We start from the raw sequence: 21,092 nt of genomic DNA, 5'->3' as shown, positions 1-21,092 counted from the left end.
ATAGCACAGCATTTAGTTGAATAGACGTTAAAAGAGAAGGTGTTTCAACAGCTGTTGTCTACACTCTTGACACAGGAGAACAGAAGACTTCACCACCAGGACCTCCCCACCAACTGGGTGTCACCAACTTTCTCACAACACCTAACTGTAGTGATGGCCAAATGAAGCTTTCCGAAGCACTGAAGCTTGTATTGAAAAACTGTTCATTACTCGAAGCTTTTCAACACAGTCCTCTCCGGTGACATCTGGTGGTGAAAATTTTAAAGAGCAGCTTGAATCTGCAGAATAAAACGGACTGCTCAATTATCACTGCTCACTCAAGAGTGGAGTTCTCTCTGATATTGGGCCACCGTTCCGTTGCTTTGAACATGTAATTGGTTTTGTTTTCTCGATTGGGGGGCTGAAAAAAATGTAATGCGTATCTGCGTAATACATTTTGATCAATAAACTTTCCCTATTTAAACATGCACTATGGTGTGGCCTTTCTTTGCTCATAACTCCTTGATGTTGGTAAATACAATAAGTGAGCAATATATATAATATACATATGAGAATGCACAGCACATTATGGAGTATGCCCCTGCTGTGGAGTCCTGCCTCCATCTACTTGTCATTTAATCACTGGACAGCTGGACAGGTTCATACAAAATATTAGATGAGGCCAATTGTCCTATACATATTTTTGACCTAGGGGTGGGATTGATTGTGAACTGGAAAGGGAAAATGCTTAGGAAGCTGAGTACGGCTGCATCGTCACTGATTTGTAGAATCATTTTTGATTCGATACAGGATCCGATTCAATTTGATTGGAATCTGGAAAGTTTTGCCTCAGTCAGAAATATTACAGTTCTGATCATTTAACAGTATATATCCATAATTTCGTATCTATTAAAAGAAAGCTGACACATGTGAGACTTAATTAGAGATGTAAACAGAGAGTTATGAAACCTGCAGCTGCAGAAGCCAGCGAAGAAAAAAGAGGCAAACACAGCGCGGACCCGACGACACACCAAAATCTGACTCTGACGCGTCGGGTCCGCGCTCTGTGTTCACGTTTGTATGCAGAATCCGTAAACCTGCTCCCAGTTACTGTTTTAGCTGCATGGTGTTTGACGACATGTTGTGAGGTTTAACCTGAGATGCTGGCGTTTCAGGCATAATAACGTTAATTTACAAATCGACACGGGATTTTAATGAATCAATATCACTTTATTCAATTTAGCATGGATTGTAATCAGAAAGGCGATAATCAAAACCCACCCCTAATCAAGAACTTGCAAAGTAAAAACATGCTCTATGTCAGGTAGCCCTTTTGTTATTTACATTTAAAAAGAGGATTAGTGTTACTGTGCGCTGGCTGAGTCTGTTTCTTTTCTTAGAAATAGTTTCTCCTGCCTTGGAGAAAATCCACTTGCATGGAACAGAAGAGGCTGTGGAGTGCAGGAACCACACTGCAAGCTGGTAGATATGCAGGTATTCCTGGGTCCTGCAGACTATCACCTAACAACAATAAACAAAATGATTTTCTAAACTGTGTAGCAATGTAATGTACGTATAGTGTCAAATACATTTTTGTAGTCTTCATTAGCTTTAATTCACATGGAAGTGTTCCTGAAGTCATATGCTGTAATGATATTTACATTATGAAAACATGATTTTGGACATTTCAGGTTTTTCACTTCGGCAGATAAAATGAATTGAGCAAAATCAACTCAAAATATTCCCACACGCCAGAACGTCCTCTCTTCCTCGCTGGCTCCATATCTGTCAGTGGAATGATCACCTCGTCGCTATCTGTCACCATCAACACACTCCACGAATCCCGTGGATGATTCACTTCCTTATATCCGTTTGAATCAGGTACCGAAGCAGTTACGTGCGTAATGAAGCTTCGGACGTCACTGGTCACGTGACTTTTGCCAAACGAAGCAAGCCTCGACACAGTGCTTCTGAACCAGTGTGTTGTTTTTTTCGACACACGCTCCGGAGCGTCAGCTTCAAGCGGGCCATCACTACCTAACTGTGACCTACACAGATAACCAGTGTGCAGCTTTGAAATATAACATCCAGAGTCTATGTGACAAATGGCTAAACAAGTGCCATCACAGCAGGGTGAAGGGTGAACATGGTAACAAAGACGATGCTCTCCCAGGCCTATTACTGCCTTCTGGTCATAATTTCCACTCTCTTTCAGTGACCTCTCACCTTTAATATCCTATGACCTTCATTGATCTCTGACTTTCAGTGACCTCTGACCTCCTGTTGCAGGTGTGTGTGTGCTGCTGCTGTCTGCACTGACTGTTTGTGCAGGTGAGTAGATGAAGTGCACCATGGTCCAGGACAAACACTGAGTGTAAACACTGATAGAAACTGTCCGTCTGTCCTCCAGTCTCTCTGAGCGTCAGTCCAAACCTTCAGCAGTTCTTCACAGCAGCCTCAGTGTCTCTGACATGTGAAGGTCAGCTGGGCTCTGATGGATGGACGGTGAAGAGGGACACAGGAAGTGGGACTGAGTCATGTGGAGCAGGTGGGCGGGGCTTCGGGAGGTTCAATGGTTCATCCTGTTTGTTTGATGAGTTCGAGCCAATCAGTGGAGTTTACTGGTGTAAAGGTGAAGCTGGAGAGAAGAGTGAAGAAGTCAACATCACTGTATCAGGTAATGAAGTCATTCATTTCATCAGACTAACAGCACACTGTTATACCACCTCTACATCACTCTGTGGGTCTTTTCTTCAGATAAACATGTGATCCTGGAGATCCCTGCACTTCCTGTGAGGACAGGAAGTGATGTCACTCTACGCTGTAAGAAGAAAACTGGTGGCACAGCTGCAGCTTATTTCTACTTTAATGGACGTCCTGTTGGACCTAAATCAGAGCACATAATCACCATTAACGTGCAGCAGTCTGATGAAGGTCTCTACTGGTGTTCTACTGATGAGTTTGGATCATCTCCTCAGAGCTTTCTGAGGGTCAGAGGTCAGAACACTGACATCACTTCCTGTTTAAAGCCAATCTGCTGAGCTGATGATAAACTGACTGAACCAGCTTCCTCATCTCTCCTGCAGGTCCTTCAACCACAGCCTTGTTTACAACAACAAAAGAAGCAACAACAACCATAACGTCACTCACAAACACTCATATCTCCTCTTCTTCTACCCTTCTTTCTCCTCCCCCTTCTCCCTCTCCCCCCTCCTCCCTCATATTCCCAATTGTAGCTGCTATAGGTTCCCTGGTGCTATTGGTTCTGGTTCTGTTTGTACTTCATCTTCTGTGGAAGAAACGCACAGGTATAGCGTCTGTCTCAAATTTTCATCCAAAGTCATCATGTTGGACACATCAAGACAGCCTCCATCAGCGTTTCTATTTTTAGAACACTTAGAAAGTAGATTCAGACTAAAACTCCACAGACACAAATAGTAGTATTCTTTCAGATCACTTCATCTTTGCAGGGAGATACCAGTCAGCTCCAGTAAATGATGTCACCTATGCTGAGGTCACCAGTAGAGCCTGGACCAATAAGACTCCAGCCAGCGAACCTGAAGTACTTTACTCCAGTCTGAGGACAAACACTGCAGGTACACATTCACCTGTGTTCTAGCGAGGGACATCAATGAGAGATAAACCCAAAAGTAGTTTTCATTGGGCTTGTAAAATGTGCTCAATGAAACAATGAGAATCTTCTTCTCAAATTTATCAAACTAGTGTTTTGAAAGTGGGACCTGAATGCAGGTGCAGTTCACTCTTCAGGTTCCTGTTTCCTCAGTAAAACCTGTCACTGGTTTCATAATTAAAGCTGTACTGTGGTTTCGTTGGTCAGTTCAGTGTTTATAACATGAGGCAGTCAGCAGAGAGAGACGTGGCACTGAGACAGGAAATCCTGCAGCTTAAACAGATATGATCGGTGTTTGATGGGAGTCAATTCAGGTTTGTGTGAATGACACAGTGTAACAGGAGCTGTCGGCCTGAACTGAAGATTAAAAATAATCTGAGCGGATTTGGTTTGTTTTTAATCCAGATGTATCTTTTCAAAAATAAATCGGAGAAGCACACGTTGGACAGTTTAATAAAAATACTCTACAAACCAGCAAACCAGCAAAATTAGGAAAATAACAACCAGTACAAGGTGAGAATGTACTGCTCGCGTTCTGACTCTAATCTGAGGAGCAAAAACACATTTTAAGACATTATTTAAAGACAGGCAGCGAGTGGGCTGAACTAACGAGGGCAGGGTGATGCTTCCACAGTTTAGGCTACAGCTGAAAAAGCCCAGTCAGCTCTCACTTTGAGTCACGTTTTTGGGACTAGCAGGAGAAGCTAGTTCAGTGACCACATTATTTCTTTTATTGCCATGTAAATCTGAGGGTTATACACAGTAGTAGCAGTAATCAGATGTAAAAGCACATAAATAGTGAAGTCACCTGAGTCAGTAGTTCATATTTCCCGGAGTCGAGCGTTCATTCACCCACATCAAAACAGGTGCTGCTGGTGTGGTTAACTGCTGAGAGAAGCTCTCTGTGATGGAGCTTCTTTGTTGAGATCAGTGGGGAATGATCAAAGGTAAAACACATAAACCATGAAGTGTTTTATGTGTTTAAGATCAGTCTAGCAGCTATTTGAATGTTGTGGACTCTGTAGAGATAAACAGTGTCTGAGAGTAGAGAGAGTGCATGTCAGCAGATACCGGTGCTGAGATGCAGGACTGAACAAAGGAAGATGTAAAGTTACCACACAGCAAAAGATGTTCTTAACTTTGTTTCTTGTCTTCATCTCTTTGTGTGACTAGTGTTTAAAGTGAAACAAAATGAGTTCTTTTTCAGAGAGAGATTCATGAAGCCCCTCACAACGTCTTCATAAGAATTAAGATTTCTCTGCAGGATTATTATTAAATGAAAACAATATATATTTGAATTCAGTTCAGCAGGCAAACAGGGTTGATGGGAAATCCAAGTTCAGTGAGTTGTAAATAAAACCCGGATATTCAGTCACTCATTGGCATGTTCTTGTCTTGATGATGTCATCCCAAAAACACACATGACCAATGCTGACATCATCACTCAGACCCCTGAGGACACAGGTAGGGAGGCTGCACCTATATGACTCATGTCCCAGTGTTATTACATGCTGAACTATCGGGGCGACTGTGGTTCAGTGGATTGGGAAGCTCCTCTATAAGTGGAAGGTCGCCGGTTTGATCCCTCCTGCTCTCTCTCTGTCCTGGTGGTTGTGTCCTATGGCAAGACACTTCCCCTACCGCCTACTGGTGATGGCCAGAGGGGCCGATGGTGCGATATGGCAGCCTTGCTTCTGTCAGTCTGTCCCCGGGCAGCTGTGGCTACAACTGTAGCTGCCTCCACCAGTGTGTGAGAGTGACTGTGGAACTGTACTTTGGGTGCCTAGAAAAGTGTTATATAAATGCAATCCATCATTAACTTTTTTCTCTTTAAGCTTCAGTTTAAAAATTAGGTTTAAAATTTCATATATTTGTTACATACATATACATTTTAATTAGGTTTTAAAGTTGGTAGGACAATAAATGCCTCACCCTTCTAGTGACCTGCACCATGACTGCACACTCAACTGTCCCATTTTTACAGAAGCTAAAGGAACCACAGACACCACAGAAGAAGTGTAAACAGGAAGCTGAGGACAGACCTGCAGACTTCCTGTGGACAGTCTCACTCTGTCAGTCACCATGGGAACATTTACAGGCAGTCATCAGCTTCCTCCTTTCTTCATTCACTCCCATTCATTCACACAGTGATGTCATTGTGGGAGCAAGTTCCTCCTGAGGAACCAGGATTGACGGGGAACTAAAGAAATCAACCTGCTGCTGGTTTGAGTCTGTGCAGCTTGAACTCTGACAAAGGTCTACTGCGAGGTGAAGAGTCGTCACTTTCAGGAGCTGCTTCCATCATTTCAAACTGATCAATACTCTGAACTTATGAACACTCATGTTTGACACAGAGTGTCCTGTGATGGTCCTCAGTCTTTGAGCTAGTTTTTGTGTTTGTTATGGACTATGTGTTTATTTGTTCTCTTGTTTCAATGACCTTTGTTCTGGTTCTATATTGGTGTCTCTTGAGCTCAGGTTCCCTTATTTGTCAGAGTCGTCATTATTTATATTACTTATTCTCTATTTCTTGTTGTTCATGTTTATTTCCTTCGTGTCCAGTCTGTGCCAGCCTCTTCTCTGTGTTTTGTTATTCTTTCAGTCTCCCCGCTCACGTACCTGCGTTTGTCTGTTTTCTCTGTGTTCTGTCTCATTGTGTTTGTAATCCCATCCCTGTGTTTAGGTCCTCAGTCTCCCTCGTGCCTGTTTTGCTGTGTTCTTCTGTGAGTTCTATGTTTCCTTCGTAGTTTCCTGTTTATATTATCTAATTTTCTTTTTTTGTTTTTCTTGTATTTTTATGTTTCTTTCTGAGTATCTTCTAACATTAATAACGCTGCCTCTTTTAGCCGACCCCTTTGTTTCCAAGTCCTGCATTTGGGTCTTGCCTCTGCCTGCCACACAGCTGTTCATGACAGGCACAGAAAACGATTTTGAGCCTAGAAGTAATAAATGCATGAACTTGTTTTTTCAGCATCACTCTGAGACAGAATATTTCTAATTTTAGAGATGTTGCTCAAATGGAAGAAAGCAGTCCTACATATTTGTTTAATATGTGCATTAAAGGACATATCCTGGTTAATAATGACTGGTTTCATCTCAAGGCTGGCCAGTTGGACAGGAAACAAAACAAGATGTTATTTACATATGAGCATCACACTTTACCTGAAATACACAAAGAATCTTTCTAATAATAGAAAACAGTTTCAAACCTGCAGGATTAAAGTGATGAAAGTTTGTGATTTAAATTTGTCTCATAAACGTCCAAAACCTGCTGAAGGTTCAGTTCAGTTAGTATCTGTAACATGACGACTGAACATGAAGGCAGACGACCTGTTTTCATCAAACAGGAAACCACAGCTGCTGTGTTTAGCATCGCTCCTGCTGATTGGGTCTGTTATGTAGACGATGTTTCCTCTATTAAGAACAAATTTTCCACTGTGTGGACAGAGTCGATAATCGTCCTGTGTCTCTCAGAGTTTCATTGTTTGGTTTTCAGTCTAAATGTTGCCATCAGTCACTGTCAGTTTGGGCACCGAACCTTAAACACGCATGTCAAAAATAAATCTACATTAGTAATGCATAAACAGCAAACCAGCAGGATCTCTCTGTGCACTGTGAACGCTGACTGAGGCTCATGTGATGCAGTGGGTTGTCTTCTAAATGTGTCTTCTTGTCTGCATGCTGAAGTATTCTTAGGCAAGATACTGAACCCCAAATTTCTTCTGACGCCTCCATCCAAACGTGAGTGTTTGATAAAGGTGCTTAGAAAGCAGTGTGTGAATAGCTGAGTCTTGAGTGCTCAGCTGGATTAGAGCAGTAGCAGCAGTTCGTTTACACAGACAACCAGTTTACATGTATAAATGATGATCAGTGAACTGCCATCACTCGTGGTTGAAGCGTTTCTTATGTAGAGCCGGAAAATAAACCACAAGCTTGAACACTATTTTTACTGACCTTTATCTGTGTAGCCTTCCTGTATTGAGCTTGGCAAGGACTAAAATAATTTCCCAGCATTATTTTTCTAACTAAATGTTTTTTTTTCCAAATAACAGCTGACATGGCATTTCAGACTTTTGCTGTAATCAAATTTGTAAACTTGTATTTAAGTTGGTAGATAATGTGTGCATAATGCACTGAACTAGATTCCTTTGTGATACTAAAGTATTAATAGTTACTGATGTTCAATCTTGGTCCCTTTGTGCAAAAGAAAAAAAATGTATGTGCATTTTTCCACATGCATTTTGTTAATGTTGTGTCAAAGAGTTACACATTTATAATATTTGATAGATAGCTGTGTATTTTTGTAGTTCTGTGCACAAGTTTGGATTGAACCCTCTGATTTAATCTAAAATAATACTCTGTGTTATTTTGTTAGGCCAACATGAAAGACAAATAATTATCTTCAAAAAACTTGTTGGAGAATTAAAATTGTAAGAAATGGAAATCAGATCTCTCAGCTACATCTGTGTGAGGTACTATGGGAACGTGTGATTTCAGGCTGTAGATAACGGATTTCTAAGAGGTTTCGTTAGAAGATGTAGGAGGTTACCCTGTAACTCTACAGACGTGAGGTGGGCTCGTCCAGGATTTGAACCCGGGACCTCTCGCACCCTAAGCAAGAATCATACCCCTAGACCAACGAGCCACATAAACACCGTCACCAACTTCTTTTCTGAAAGTCACACATCAGAGCACGTAGCTGAAGCTGAATATATGAAACATTGTCTTGAAAGCTGCCAGTCAAAAGTCTGGAAACACATCGCCGTGGTTTTTCCACATTGTGGACACAAACAGTTTCAGGACATCAGCTCAGAGCAACGGTCATTTTAAAGAACTTGCCTCATTCAACCAGACAAGCACTGGTTTCTATGCTTTAGTGCTTTCTAGCTAAGATATGCTAACATTCATTCTTTGCATCAGAGAGCAACTTGGGGTGTTAATCTACCAACTCAGGAGGTAAAGCAGATCATTTCCCAGTTGGAAAATTGATGGGATCATTTCCTGGATGCTCCAGTCTGCATATCCATGGACAAGTCATCTTTTCATTTCCAGTCAATTTTATTCATATAGCGACCAATCACAATAACAGTTACCTTTATATTGTAAGGTAGACCCTACAGAGAAAAACCGAACAATCATATGATCATCTGACCAGACCATATTTCACTGGCTTCTCTAAATGTTCAGCAAACTTTAAATGCTCTTCATCATGCTTTTTCTTCAGCAATGGCACCATGGATGGTGACCTACATGCCATGCCTTCTTGAAACAATTGTACCTGCTGATTCCAGGTTTTTCTGTAGCACCTTGGCTCTTCAACAACTCTTCTGATCATTATTATATATGGTGAAATGATGTTCTTTCCACCTCTGCATTAAGAACCCAACAGTGCTCACTAGAACCTCCAGTAGTTTAGAACCAATACCTTCAGTATGTTTTGCAACAATACGGTTGTGAAGGTTTTGAGACAGCTCACTGGTTTACCCATCATGAGATGTTTCTTTTGTGACACTTTGGTAATGACACAGATCTTTATAGGTCATCAGTTGGGACTGAACCTGCTAATATTAATTTGTAATAACTGTCAGGATGGCTTTCAATTATTGATAAATTTCATTTGCCATGAATCATGATTTCCTATGTCTCATTGCACCTTCCTTTTGTTTTTCTCTGTTATTTCTCATTATTACACGTTAACCCCTGACCTGAACTTTCAAAGGTGAGTGATAAAACATTAATTGAATTACAATATTATACAAAGAACAGAAGTAAATACAAAATGCAGTTTCTAAATAAATGTGTTTATTATTAAGGGGAAAAACCCAAACCTAGATGAACATGTCAGAAAAAGCTATTGCCCCCTGAATTTAATAAATAACTGCAACCAAGCATTTGTAACAACCTGCAATAAATCTTTAACAGCACTGTGGAGGATTTTCAGCCCACTCACTGTTGCAGAAATGTTGTAATTTAGCCACATTGCTGGGTTTTCAAGCATGAACCACCTTTTTAAGGTCATGTCACAGGATATAAATCAGATTCAGGTAAGAACTTTGACTTATTTGGGTGTTTTGCATAATTTTCCGGCTGCAGAAACCAAGTGCGCTTCAGGTCAGATGAGAACGGATGGCCAGATAGTCTCCTAAAGAATTGTTTCTTTAAGAGGGCCGAATTCATGGTTCCATTTAGGGAGGCAAGTCTTGCAGGTCCCGAGGAAGCAAAACAGCCTCAGACTATCAGACTATCACCACCATATTTTACTGTTGGTATGAGCTTCCTTTTCTGAAATGCAGTGTGTAATGACACACACTCATCAGTCCAGGGTTTTTTTCCCCAAAAGTCTTGGAACTCTGCCATGCAGGCTGGTGTGCTCCAGTCCCTTTCTTAAAGTGTAGTCATGAGAAAGGGACTTTGATTTTAACTTGAACTAAAAGCTGATCCTAAACTAAGCACAGATCAAACTGATTGATCAGCCATCAGAGGAGTCGGATCAATGGAGCTGCTTCTGTTCCTGATGTCCCCTGTTTGATCCTGGACCTGAACTCTCCCTGCAGAGACAAGACAGTCAGACAGGGACAGACAACAAGAGACAAACTTATATTTTCATACTGACCTTTGACCTTTAATAGCACCGTGGTCTCTCTTGAAATGCATTTTTCTTTGCTGCAGACATTACAGATGTATTCTCCACTGTCTCTCTCTGTGGGCTGTTTCAGGGTCAGACTGAGGTCTCCAGTTTTCAGCAGGTCTTCATTCATCTTCGTTCGGTCTCTGTAAACCTGGTGCTGTTTGTGAGGCTGGTCAGAGCCGTTCTTATACATGTGAACCAACACTGATGGTACAGGGTCAATGCATTTCCACACCACTGTAGCATCTTCAGGCAGGTTTTGTGTGGTTTTGAAGGGCAGCTGGACAGACTCCGCCCCCTCCTCCACCTCCAGCAGACAGTCTGAGAGGACAACAAACACAACATGAGCTGTACAGACAGCAGTGAATCTAGAAAACACCTTATTAAGCTTCTTTATAGATGCTGCAGTCTGATATTTACATTTAATTATTGTTATTGTCATTTTATAAACAAATACACTGTAAGAAATATTTCATAGGTATTTGCACTGACTCTTCACTCTCAGCAGAACTGTTTTCTTTCTCTTGATCCCTTTCCCCTCAACTCTGCAGATGTACTTTCCACTGTCTCTGTCTGTGGGGAGTTTCAGGGTCAGACTGAGGTCTCCAGTTTTCAGTGAGTCGTCTCTCATTTCGTTTCGCTCTCTGTAAAACTGGTCTCGTGCGTCAGGCTGGTCAGAGCCGGCGTGATATTTGTGAACAGTCATCGGTGGTTCAGGTTCATAGCGCCACCACTCCACTTCAGCATCTCCAGGCAGGTTTTCTGTGGTTGTGAAGGGCAGCTGGACAGACTCCGCCCCCTCCTCCACCTCCACCTGACAGACTGAGAGGACAACAAACACAACATGACACAGCAGCAGTTTTATTCAATGATTCCAAAGAGAACTTTAATATTCAATTTTAAGCTCAAACTATGATATTTGTCTTTGCTTGTGTTGATTTCCTAAAGATGAAATATACTACACTCATTTAATTCAGGATTAATGTATTTTATTGGTTGTTCTTCATTTCTTTTGAATTGTTGCCTTCAGTCCACTTTAGTAGGATTTGAGTGGGACTGCTCACAAAGAAAGAATGAGTCTCTAATTTTTTATGGTAGTTTGATTTTAATAAAGGGAGACAAATTATCACCTCGCCTCTGTCGGTGCGCCCCAGGGTGGCTGTGGCTACACTGTAGCTGCCATCACCAGTGTGTGACTGTGTGTGTGAATGGGTGACTGAGTGTAATGTAAAGTGCTTTGGGGTCCTTAGGGACTGAGTAAAGCGCTATATAAATACAGGCCATTTACCATTTATTAACAAAAAATCCAAAAAAGAAAGATTACATAAAAAGTGTAAATTCATCTGTATATCATTGAATGAAACACATATTTGGACCCTTAAACTTACCCAAAACTACAATCTGTGTGTTCATGTAACACACAGATTGCGATCAATCAAATCAATGAAGTACAGATACTCCTGATCTCAACTCATTTTGTGTATAAAGTATCTATTGTATTGTATCAGTACAATCTATTTTGGTAACTAGTTACAAGAAAGTGGAGCATATAATGACAAGATGACACTTTATTGGATCTTACACCAGTTTACCCAGAGCACTTCGCTCTCGCTCTGCAGGCCTACTTGTTGTTCCTAGAGTATTTAAAAGTAGAATGGGAGGCAGAGCCTTCAGTTTTCAGGCCCCTCTTCTGTGGAACCAGCTTCCAGTTTGGATTCAGGAGACAGACACTATCTCTACTTTTAAGATTAGGCTTCAAACTTTCCTTTTTGCTAAAGCATATAGTTAGGGCTGGACCAGGTGACCCTGAATCCTCCCTTAGTTATGCTGCAATAGGTGTAGGCTGCCGGGGAGTCCCTAGAGTGTGACCAATTAGGTCCTAGAACTGAAGAAGCTTCTCAGATGAGAGGTGAAACGTCTTCAAGCAACTTAAAGAAGTCCAGATGTTTTTCCTTTCCACACTCCTTAGGCTACGATGACCTGGATCACTGAGAAGCTTCACAGACAAGATCCAAACTACAACTCACATTTGATAAATGTTATCATTAATTCCACTTTTAAAAAGAACCTCTGTAACTTTGCTCTGCTTCACTTCAGCAGCATCAGGTAATGTTCATATGTCGATTCATGGTTTTCTACAGTTTTTGATCTACTGCAGAATATTTTTAAGGTTATCTGCTATAAAACGCCAGACCAGGAAAATCTCCTTCATGTTTTTCTGTGTTTTATCCTCAGTTACTTTCACACAAAGACATCTGCTGTGATGCTCACAATTGTGATGAAGTCTCACATGTATCAATACTGATAAATGATCAGAATTATAATATTTCTGACTGTCTGAGGCTAAATTGAATCAAATCGGGACCTCGTGAATCGGAATCAAAGGGATTATAGAAATCAGCGATGATACCCAGCCCTAGTGAGCAGCCTGGGCCTGACAGAGTGGATGTAGGTGTGGGTAATAAGGAAAGATGAAAAGAACTATTGATAACTTTTTTGTTAAGTTAAAGTCTGAGCCGTCTGAAATTCATAGCCAGCTCTGACACGGAGCCATCGATCTCTGAATGCTGTAAAAGCAGCAGTGTATCCAGGAAACACATTATACGTGATAAATGCACTGCCCGAGTGTCCCCTCTCCCCACTGCCTTTCAGCAGCATGCAACAGCAAACAGGTCGTCAGAGGAGCCGAGATGATGATTGTGTTGATTGTGATTGTGATGATGTGTTAATACACTAATACACCTCTCTGAATGTAATAATTAGTCATTAATAACCTCTGCCTCTCTACCACAGCATGTCTGTTTATCAGCCATCGTTTTGTTGGAATGGGTCAGAAATGGCCGCCCCAGTCCTGGTTCTGACGGAGGTTTCTTCATGTTAAAACGGATTTTTTCCTCCCACTATCACCAAAGCACTTACCCATAGTGGGCTCATATGATTGTTGGGTTTTTCTCTGTTTTCTCTGTATTATTGAAGGAACTACCTTATAATATAAAGTGCCTTGACGCAATTGTTGTTGTGATTTGGTGCTGTATAAATAACTGACTTAAATTCATTTCTGACCTTTGACTCGAAGCCTCACTTCTCTCTTCAGCAGGATGTTTCCCTCGCTGCTGTAGGCGGTGCAGGTGTAGACTTCATTGTCTCTGTCTGTGGGGTATCTCAGGGTCAGACTGAGGTCTCCAGTTTTCAGCAGGTCTTCATTCATCTTCGTTCGGTCTCTGTAAAAGTGGTCTTGTTCTTCAAGCTGGTCAGAGCCGTTCTCATTCACGTGGACCTTTGTGGTCCGGATGTAAATGCAGGTCCACTCCACTTTAGCATCTTCAGGCAGGTGAAGTTTGGTTTTGCAGGGCAGCTGTACAGACTTGACCCCCTGCTCCACCTCCACCTGGGGGACTGAGAGGAGAAAAAATACCACAATGAGCTGAACACAGCATCATCAGAACATTTTGTTTGGATGAAGTGAAACATCTGCACTGAAAACATGTTTGACTGGCTGCAGCCTGGGATTTGTCCTGTTGCTCCTCTGTGCAGACACTGTGTTATCTTTGGTGTCCTAAATCAATTATGGGAAGAAATTTATCATCTGTCTTTATCTTCACTTCCTACACCCCAAACTGGAAATGTTAATAGACTGTCATGGGAGCTTGCCTACTTAATATTTCCTTTGAATTTTCTCTCTACATGCAGATTAATATGAACTTTTGTTAAATAAGCTATTATTCTGGGCTATGCAGGCCCAGACAAAGCGTGCAGCATTTTAATGAGGTTGTTTAATGTGGAATAGAAGAAATAGAAGAAGCTCGTGTGAGTTTCCCACAAAAACATCTGATCCTCAAAATCCTGGTGCTTTCAGGCTGACATTGACTCAAAAACATTATCATTATAATATTTTCATTCTAAATCATTTCATAAATTTCTCTTAAACTCCTCAATTTCTCGGACTAGTGTCACATCTTCAGTTTGAGCTGATAAAAAAGTAATGGTTGAAAAACCTAACTTAATAGATCTTACTGTAGCTCACTCATCAAGTCCTGTTCACCTCAGGGACAGATTATCAGTGTGGTCACCAAGCTCTTCAATTCATGACTCACATCTTCATCTTCTGTCTACAGCACTCACCTCTGACGTAGAGCTTCACTTGTTTCTTCTTTAGGATGTTTTCCCCCCTGTAGACGGTGCAGGTGTAGGTGAGTGCGTCTCTGTTTGTCGGGTATTTCAGAGTCAGGCTGAGGTCCACAGCTATCTGCAGGTTTTTCCTCATCATTGTTCGATTTCTGTAAAACCAGTGCTGTTTTTCAAGGTGGTCAGAGCCGTTTTTAAAGACGTGCACTATCCTGTTGGAGCTGTCAGTCCACTCTACAGTTACATCTTCATGTCGGTGACCTGTGGTTATAAAGGGCAGCTGAACAGACTCCACCCCCGAATCCACATCCACCTGTGAGACTGTGAAGTAAGAAAAACAAATAATGATTTGTGCGCGCAGTCTGTCAAAGCCCCCATGTTTGACATGTAAAGTGTGTGAGGGGAGCCTGTTCTGCAAAATGCGCTGGAGGATTCCTTAAGAACATGAAACATGGGGAAACACTGGTTTGTGTTTTATTGAAAGAAAGGAGACAATTAAAACCACCTATTAACATAACTAATAGATTAAGAAGAAGAAAAAACACTACAAGTCAAGTCAAGTAAAACAAATCTGAGGTTTAGGGATGATTCAGATTATTCACAATGCAAACACGTCACACACACAACATACCTTTCTTAAAATAGCTTCTGAAGTAAACTCCAACACCCACGATGAGAGCTGCAACTACAGCCAGGACACCCAGAGCCACTGGGACACTGATGGGAACTTATAACACAATGAAAACATGAACATTACATGATGTTAACATAAAATGATTAACACTCTGTGACACTATATGTGATTTTGAATCTCTTTGCACTGACCTCCACCTTTGACCCGCTGAACCTGCAGTTCCACTCTTGACTGACCCAGTTCTACTCCAAACTTACGGACGGTGCAGGTGTAGCTGCTGCTGTCAGACAGCTGAAGCTTTTTCAGAGTGAGACTGAGGTCTCCGGTTTCCAGAGCGTCAGGATTCATGGATGTTCGGCCGCTGAACTGGTCATTTTGGTTCTGGAGGTCATCGCCTTCTCGTCGACGCAGGTGCACTGTGGAGGGATTGAGGTCATAGCGACTCCACACAGCTGTGGATTCTTTTTCTTCAAAAGTAGGATACTCACAGGGCAGGAGAACAAACTCCGCCCCCTCTACTACCTCCACACCTGAGGCACACTGGGAAACTGAGGACACAGACATAGACAAAGACCTTATTGATCCCACATAAAAATAGAAAAAATAAATAATAAAAAGATTCTGTGCAAATGGTTGCTATGTGCAGAAAAATAACACAAGATGTTTTATGTGCACATAAAGTGCAGGCAGTGATAGTTATACACACATATTTCTAAACAGTGTTTATCCTGTTTATAATGTTGCAGCCTGGCTTCTGTCGGGATGAAGGACCTGTGATAGCACTCTGTCCACAGTCTCCGTCCACAGTCTCCGTCCACTGTCTCCGTCCACAGTCTCCATCCACAGTCTCCATCCACAGTCTCCGTCCACAGTCTCCATCCACAGTCTCCGTCCACAGTCTCCATCCACAGTCTCCGTCCACAGTCTCCATCCACAGTCTCCGTCCACAGTCTCCATCCACAGTCTCCGTCCACAGTCTCCATCCACAGTCTCCATCCACAGTCTCCGTCCACAGTCTCCATCCACAGTCTCCATCCACAGTCTCCATCCACAGTCTCCGTCCACAGTCTCCGTCCACAGTCTCCGTCCACAGTCTCATGCAGGGATGAGAGATGTTGTGCATAATAGCCCACCCACCTCCTTTATGGGGTCTAGGGGACTGTCCAGGACAGAGCTGGCCCTCTTCACCAGGCTATTTAGCCGTTACCTGCCCCTCTCTCTGCTGCCGCCTCCACAGCAGAGCTCTGGATAAAAGATTGCAGACATCCTCAGTAATGTCCTGCAGACTTCAGCCTGTCAGCACAGTCGACTTTGGTCCTTGTGCCGAGTTTGAGTGTTTTCTGAGCAGTCCAGGTTATCGTTAAGGTGAACACCCAGCAGCTTGTACGTGGTGACCACCTCCATGCCCAAACTTTGGATGAGGTGTGGTTTGCTCGGGAGGTTGACCACCACCTGCTCCGTCTGATCATTTGCCTCAGATACACATCCAAGGATGGCTGCATCAACGGATTCAGTTTATCTGCCCACCAGTGACAGATGTGGATTCTTCATGCTCAAAGACTATTTCCAAGACGTTTCTCCTGTCTATAATAATGCCGTGTGTGTGTGTGTGTGTGTGTGTGTGTGTGTGTGTGTGTGTGTGTGTGTGTGTGTGTGTGTGTGTTTACCTTTGCTGTTTTTATATTTTGTCTGTCATCTCTCCCCCTTGCCTGTGATATTTTACCCACTGACTGTCTTACTGTTCAGAACTCAGGCCTGGATTACAGCTGGACTTCAGCTTCAGTGTGTTTGTGTTTGAGTCCCGTCATTGTTTTAAAAGAAATGAGAGGACTACAGTTCAGTTTTTTCTCATTTACATACTTCTTATGGTAAAAGTCTGGTGCAAACATACACTTGGTCCTAAAACAAAAAACAATTCTCTCTTTTGGCTTTAACTATGCGAGAATAACCTGCGGCATTTGAGAACTTATCTTCCAGATCAACATGCACAAACCTGTCTGACTGTTTCTGTAAGCAAAACCAGTGTGTGTGTGCTTGTGTAAATATGTGTGTGTGTCACAAGTTTAAAAGAAACTTTTCTTACCGTACAGGAGGATCACAAACAAATCCAAAATCTTCATGTTGCTATACAGAGAGTAGACATCTACAAAGTTAATCTTCAACCTGAACCGACTACGAGATTAAATAATCCTGCCAAGAAGCCAAAGGTGTTTTCTGGCTGCTCTCCATGTCACACAGCACACCTGTGGATTGCTTTCATTCAGGAAGAGGAAACACTTCTTTAAAAGCAGGAGGAGGAGGAGTGTTCACAAAAGCCTCAGCCAGTAAAGAAGAAACTGTTAGAATGAAAGAAGCATTCATTAGAGTAAAAACCTAAATAACCTATTTGCACATTTAAAAACTTCCTGCTTCAAATCTGTGATTTTAATCTGTTATGCATAACTTTAATCATGACACTTTTTCAACATGAAACACTAAAATTAAATGTTTCCAGTTTTGGATCTGTTGATTCCCACTCTCTTTTAACTATTTCCCCACCATCTAAGTGCATCTAAGCACAGCTGGGATTGATCTTTATTTTCACTTCTCTTTAAATGTAACTTTTAATCATAAATATTATAGGATAGATTTAAATTCTAGTTACAAAACTGAAGAAAACAGCAAAAACAACAACAAAAAATCTACTGCCATTCACATGTAATACCTGTACAGCCCACCAGAGGGAGTGATACTCAAATCAAACACACCAAAGGCTGATGGTTACCAGTGGGAGTTCATTCAGTAACAGAAAGGAACTGAGTGGGTAACACTTCATAATGGCCACTGTTATTTAACTGTGAATTATAGGTGTTAATTTAACTTTACCATACTGCATGACACCATCTTTATTTATAAAGCCCTTTAAAATAAAACCAGGGTTCACAAAATGCTGTACACGCCAGCAAAAAAATGTGTTTTAAGAAGAGTTTAAAACTCAGAAAGAGAAGAAGCCTGCCTAATGTGCAAGGGCAGATCGTTCCACAACTTTGGAGCTGCTACAGCCAAAGCAAATTAATGCTTACTAAGGGAGTGGGAAGGTGTATATGGCTGTTGCATCTCAGAGAGGTGGGGGCAGGCTATAAGAGATTTAAAAACAAATAGAGAACTTTAAGAAGGACCCTAAAATGTACAGGTAGTGTCATGGTCTCCGTGCCTGCCCGGCCGGCCCCACAAGGCTGCATGTGGTGTTTGGTTTTCTCTCTCTCTGCCTGGGCGGAGCTCAATGTGGGCTCCCGCCCTTGGCCCACACACCTGACAACAATCAGCTGTCATCACCTGGAGCACTATTTCAGGCTGGAACACAGATCCTCTCATCGCTGGATGATTGTACTACAGACGTTAGTGATTCTCCCAGCTCCTGTGAACCTGTGCTTGAGTATACCTGTGATTCGTGATTTGTGAGTGACTTCCCTTTCCTCTGCTACAGACTTTCCTCCCCGGACCTCCCTGTCGTGTGAGCATGTGTGGGTTTGGGCAAGAAGACGTGAGCGAGTGTGAGAGCGCTTCCCTGTGATTCCCTGGAGTTTGGATTTTCCCTTCACTGTATATATCGTGCACTGGTGCTGTAAATAAACTGTTTTTGGAGACGTCACACCGCTCTGCTCTTGAGTTCCTACTACCAGTTTGTGACAGGAAGCCAGTGAGTGAAATTAAAATGGGGGTAATGTGCTCAGACCTTTTTGTTCCAGTTAAAAGATGTGCTTCATAACCTGCAGACGCCTAACAGATGCATCACTAACCCCACTATAAAGTGCGTTACAATAATGGAGTCTAGAAAATTCCCACATGTGGGACTAATAAAGGTACATCTTATCTCATCTCTTATCTTAGATGTAACAAAGACATGGATCACTGTCTCAAAAAGCTGCTCTGATAAGATGGGCTTTATTTTTGCCAGTTGTCTCAAATGAAAAAAAGACAGATTTTACAACAGCTCTGACCTGGCTTTCAACTTCATCATCTGCCTCCATTTAAACTCCCAGGTTAGTGGTGATTGGTTTAACAAACTGTGCCAGCAAACCAAGATCCATAGTAGTGGTCTCAGAAGTGCCACCAAAAACCATCACTTCTGTTTTCTGCTCATTAAAATGTAAAAAGTTCAAAGGCACCCAGGCCCTTATTTCATCAAGACATCTGAGCAGAGGGCCTACTGAGAAACCATTTATCTTTTAAGAGGGAAACAAATCTGGGAGTCATCGGCAAAACAGTAGAAAGAAATCCGATGTTTCCTGAAAATATACTCGGGTGGTATCAGATATAAGGAGAAAAGAAGCGGGCCTAAAACTGAACCCTGTGGAACCCCACATTGAAAAGAAGCAGCAGAGGATACAAGCTCACCAAGTTTCACAGAGAAAATTTGGTCTGCCAATTAGGATCTGAACCACTGCAGTGCAGTACTCCTAACACGCACCACCTGCTCTAAACTGCAAATTAAAATCTTATGATCCACTGTATCAAAGGCAGCTGTTAAATCTAAAAGCACGATCATAACACAGTCATGTGATGCAGTTCCTAAAAAAAGTTCACAAGCCATCTATGTCCACTGTGAGCGACCATCTTTGAACAGAGGCGGTGGTTTACAACACCAACTATATGCCATCTATAATCCAGTTTTGAGATCCTTCCCAGACGCCTTAACGCCCACTCACACCCTGGGCCATCTGACCTCAGGAAATCACATGATATGGTGGCGTTAGGTTTCACAATGAACTCACCCAAAAACCTTGGCTGATTGTGACCCACACCCGTTTTCACACCATTGTCCCTCTTGGGGGGACACTCCCACAGGGCTTAAATCTGGGATTTTCCACGGTTCAACCCTAGAACTGAAGAAGCTTCTCAGATGAAACGTCTTCAAGAAACAGCTGTGAGGACAGAGCAACTCCTTGGTAAATAATGCACTTGATGGTGACTTATGAAGGTCCTTGCAGTCCAGTTGATCTTGCGCACTTCCAGGATCCCTGTGTGAGGCACAGAGTCATAGGCTTTCTTGTAGTAAATGCAGGTGGTGCAGATGTTGGTCAGTGTAGTTTTCCTTTGTGTGCCCCACTCACATATTAATCCTTATTCCTCTTTGTTGCTATGCCTAACAGGAACTTATATGAAGTACCGAGCTATTTGGGTGAGAACACTTGCTTCTTGGGATCCTTTGGCATCAGGGCTGTCTCCGGCCTCCACTACATACCACTGAGACGGCACTTTTAAGGATTTTTAACGCTATTCTTTAAACTCTGGACTCTGGCAGCCCTGCTGCCCTTTTATTGTTGGACTTGTCAGCAGCTTTTGACACGGTCGACCATGACATCCTGTTATCACAGCTAGAATTTCATGCTGGCCTAAAAGGATCTGCCTTACAGTGGTTTCGGTCCTATCTGTCAGAAAGGTTTTTTTTATGTCATGTTAAGGTTCAAAGATTGAGGAAGGATACAAGAGGTGATCGAAGAATAACCACACTGATCCGGCCGGGTGAAGTCAAACAATGATTTTAATTCACGCGTGGGAAGATCACTAGAAACAACAATTGATCTTCAACTTAATCAAAGCATAAACAGATATTTTATACCATCAGGGCTTAAATTTACTGACGCCCCTTCAACGTCACAGATACATTTTATACATACGTCAAATCAACACCACACTGACTTTTCACCCAATTTGAAAGAACATCATTTTCTATTTTCATGGCCGGGACTTCCTTTCTACCTTTCAGTTCCTCTTTCTTGCTGAGACAACAAGGAACGGTTCTTCTTTTTTCAGAGACACTTTCGCCGTTACAATCCAGACATGACTAACCTCTCTCCTCTAAATAAATCTAACTCATGTGTGTGTGTGTGTGTCACGACCTCACTCAGCCTCTATGTCACCTCTCGCACTTCTGACCTTTTACCAGACCAGAGGCTCACTGAGACTATGTGTATGTCTTCTACTAAATAAATGTTTTAACCAAGAACCTCTACTAAAAGTTTAATATAAAAATATGAAGCATATAAAAGATATTAAAAATAACCTGATATAAGTGTTTTGTAAGCATGTATTGCAATCCTTCTATGTTCTAG

At 42.0% G+C, this 21,092-nt stretch overlaps 2 protein-coding genes across 2 annotated transcripts; one reads left to right on the top strand and one right to left on the bottom strand.

The window, feature by feature from the left end:
- Positions 1-2,084: 2,084 nt before the first annotated feature.
- Positions 2,085-6,571, top strand: LOC308409971 (uncharacterized protein; the record flags this gene model as incomplete). Its single annotated transcript, XM_080902997.1, has 7 exons — positions 2,085-2,112; positions 2,269-2,310; positions 2,390-2,656; positions 2,737-2,976; positions 3,216-3,287; positions 3,450-3,575; positions 5,595-6,571. The coding sequence occupies 7 exons, from the start codon at positions 2,085-2,087 to the stop codon at positions 5,630-5,632; spliced, it is 813 nt and encodes a 270-aa protein (XP_080759123.1). The 3' UTR covers positions 5,633-6,571.
- A 4,073-nt stretch (positions 6,572-10,644) lies between these two features.
- LOC308409968 (uncharacterized protein) lies at positions 10,645-19,368 on the bottom strand. The gene is made up of 6 exons (XM_080902976.1): positions 17,081-19,368; positions 15,189-15,545; positions 14,995-15,090; positions 14,361-14,684; positions 13,302-13,634; positions 10,645-11,060 (listed from the first exon to the last, which is right to left on the bottom strand). The coding sequence occupies exons 1-6, from the start codon at positions 17,115-17,117 to the stop codon at positions 10,711-10,713; spliced, it is 1,497 nt and encodes a 498-aa protein (XP_080759102.1). The 5' UTR covers positions 17,118-19,368; the 3' UTR covers positions 10,645-10,710.
- Positions 19,369-21,092: the final 1,724 nt, after the last annotated feature.

The sequence above is a fragment of the Rhamphochromis sp. 'chilingali' genome (genome assembly GCF_963969265.1).
Source record: "Rhamphochromis sp. 'chilingali' genome assembly, chromosome: 1".
NCBI classification, from domain to species: domain Eukaryota; kingdom Metazoa; phylum Chordata; class Actinopteri; order Cichliformes; family Cichlidae; genus Rhamphochromis; species Rhamphochromis sp. 'chilingali'.
The sequence above is the reverse complement of the archived record's forward strand: the minus strand, read 5'-3'. Positions and strand labels throughout refer to the sequence as shown.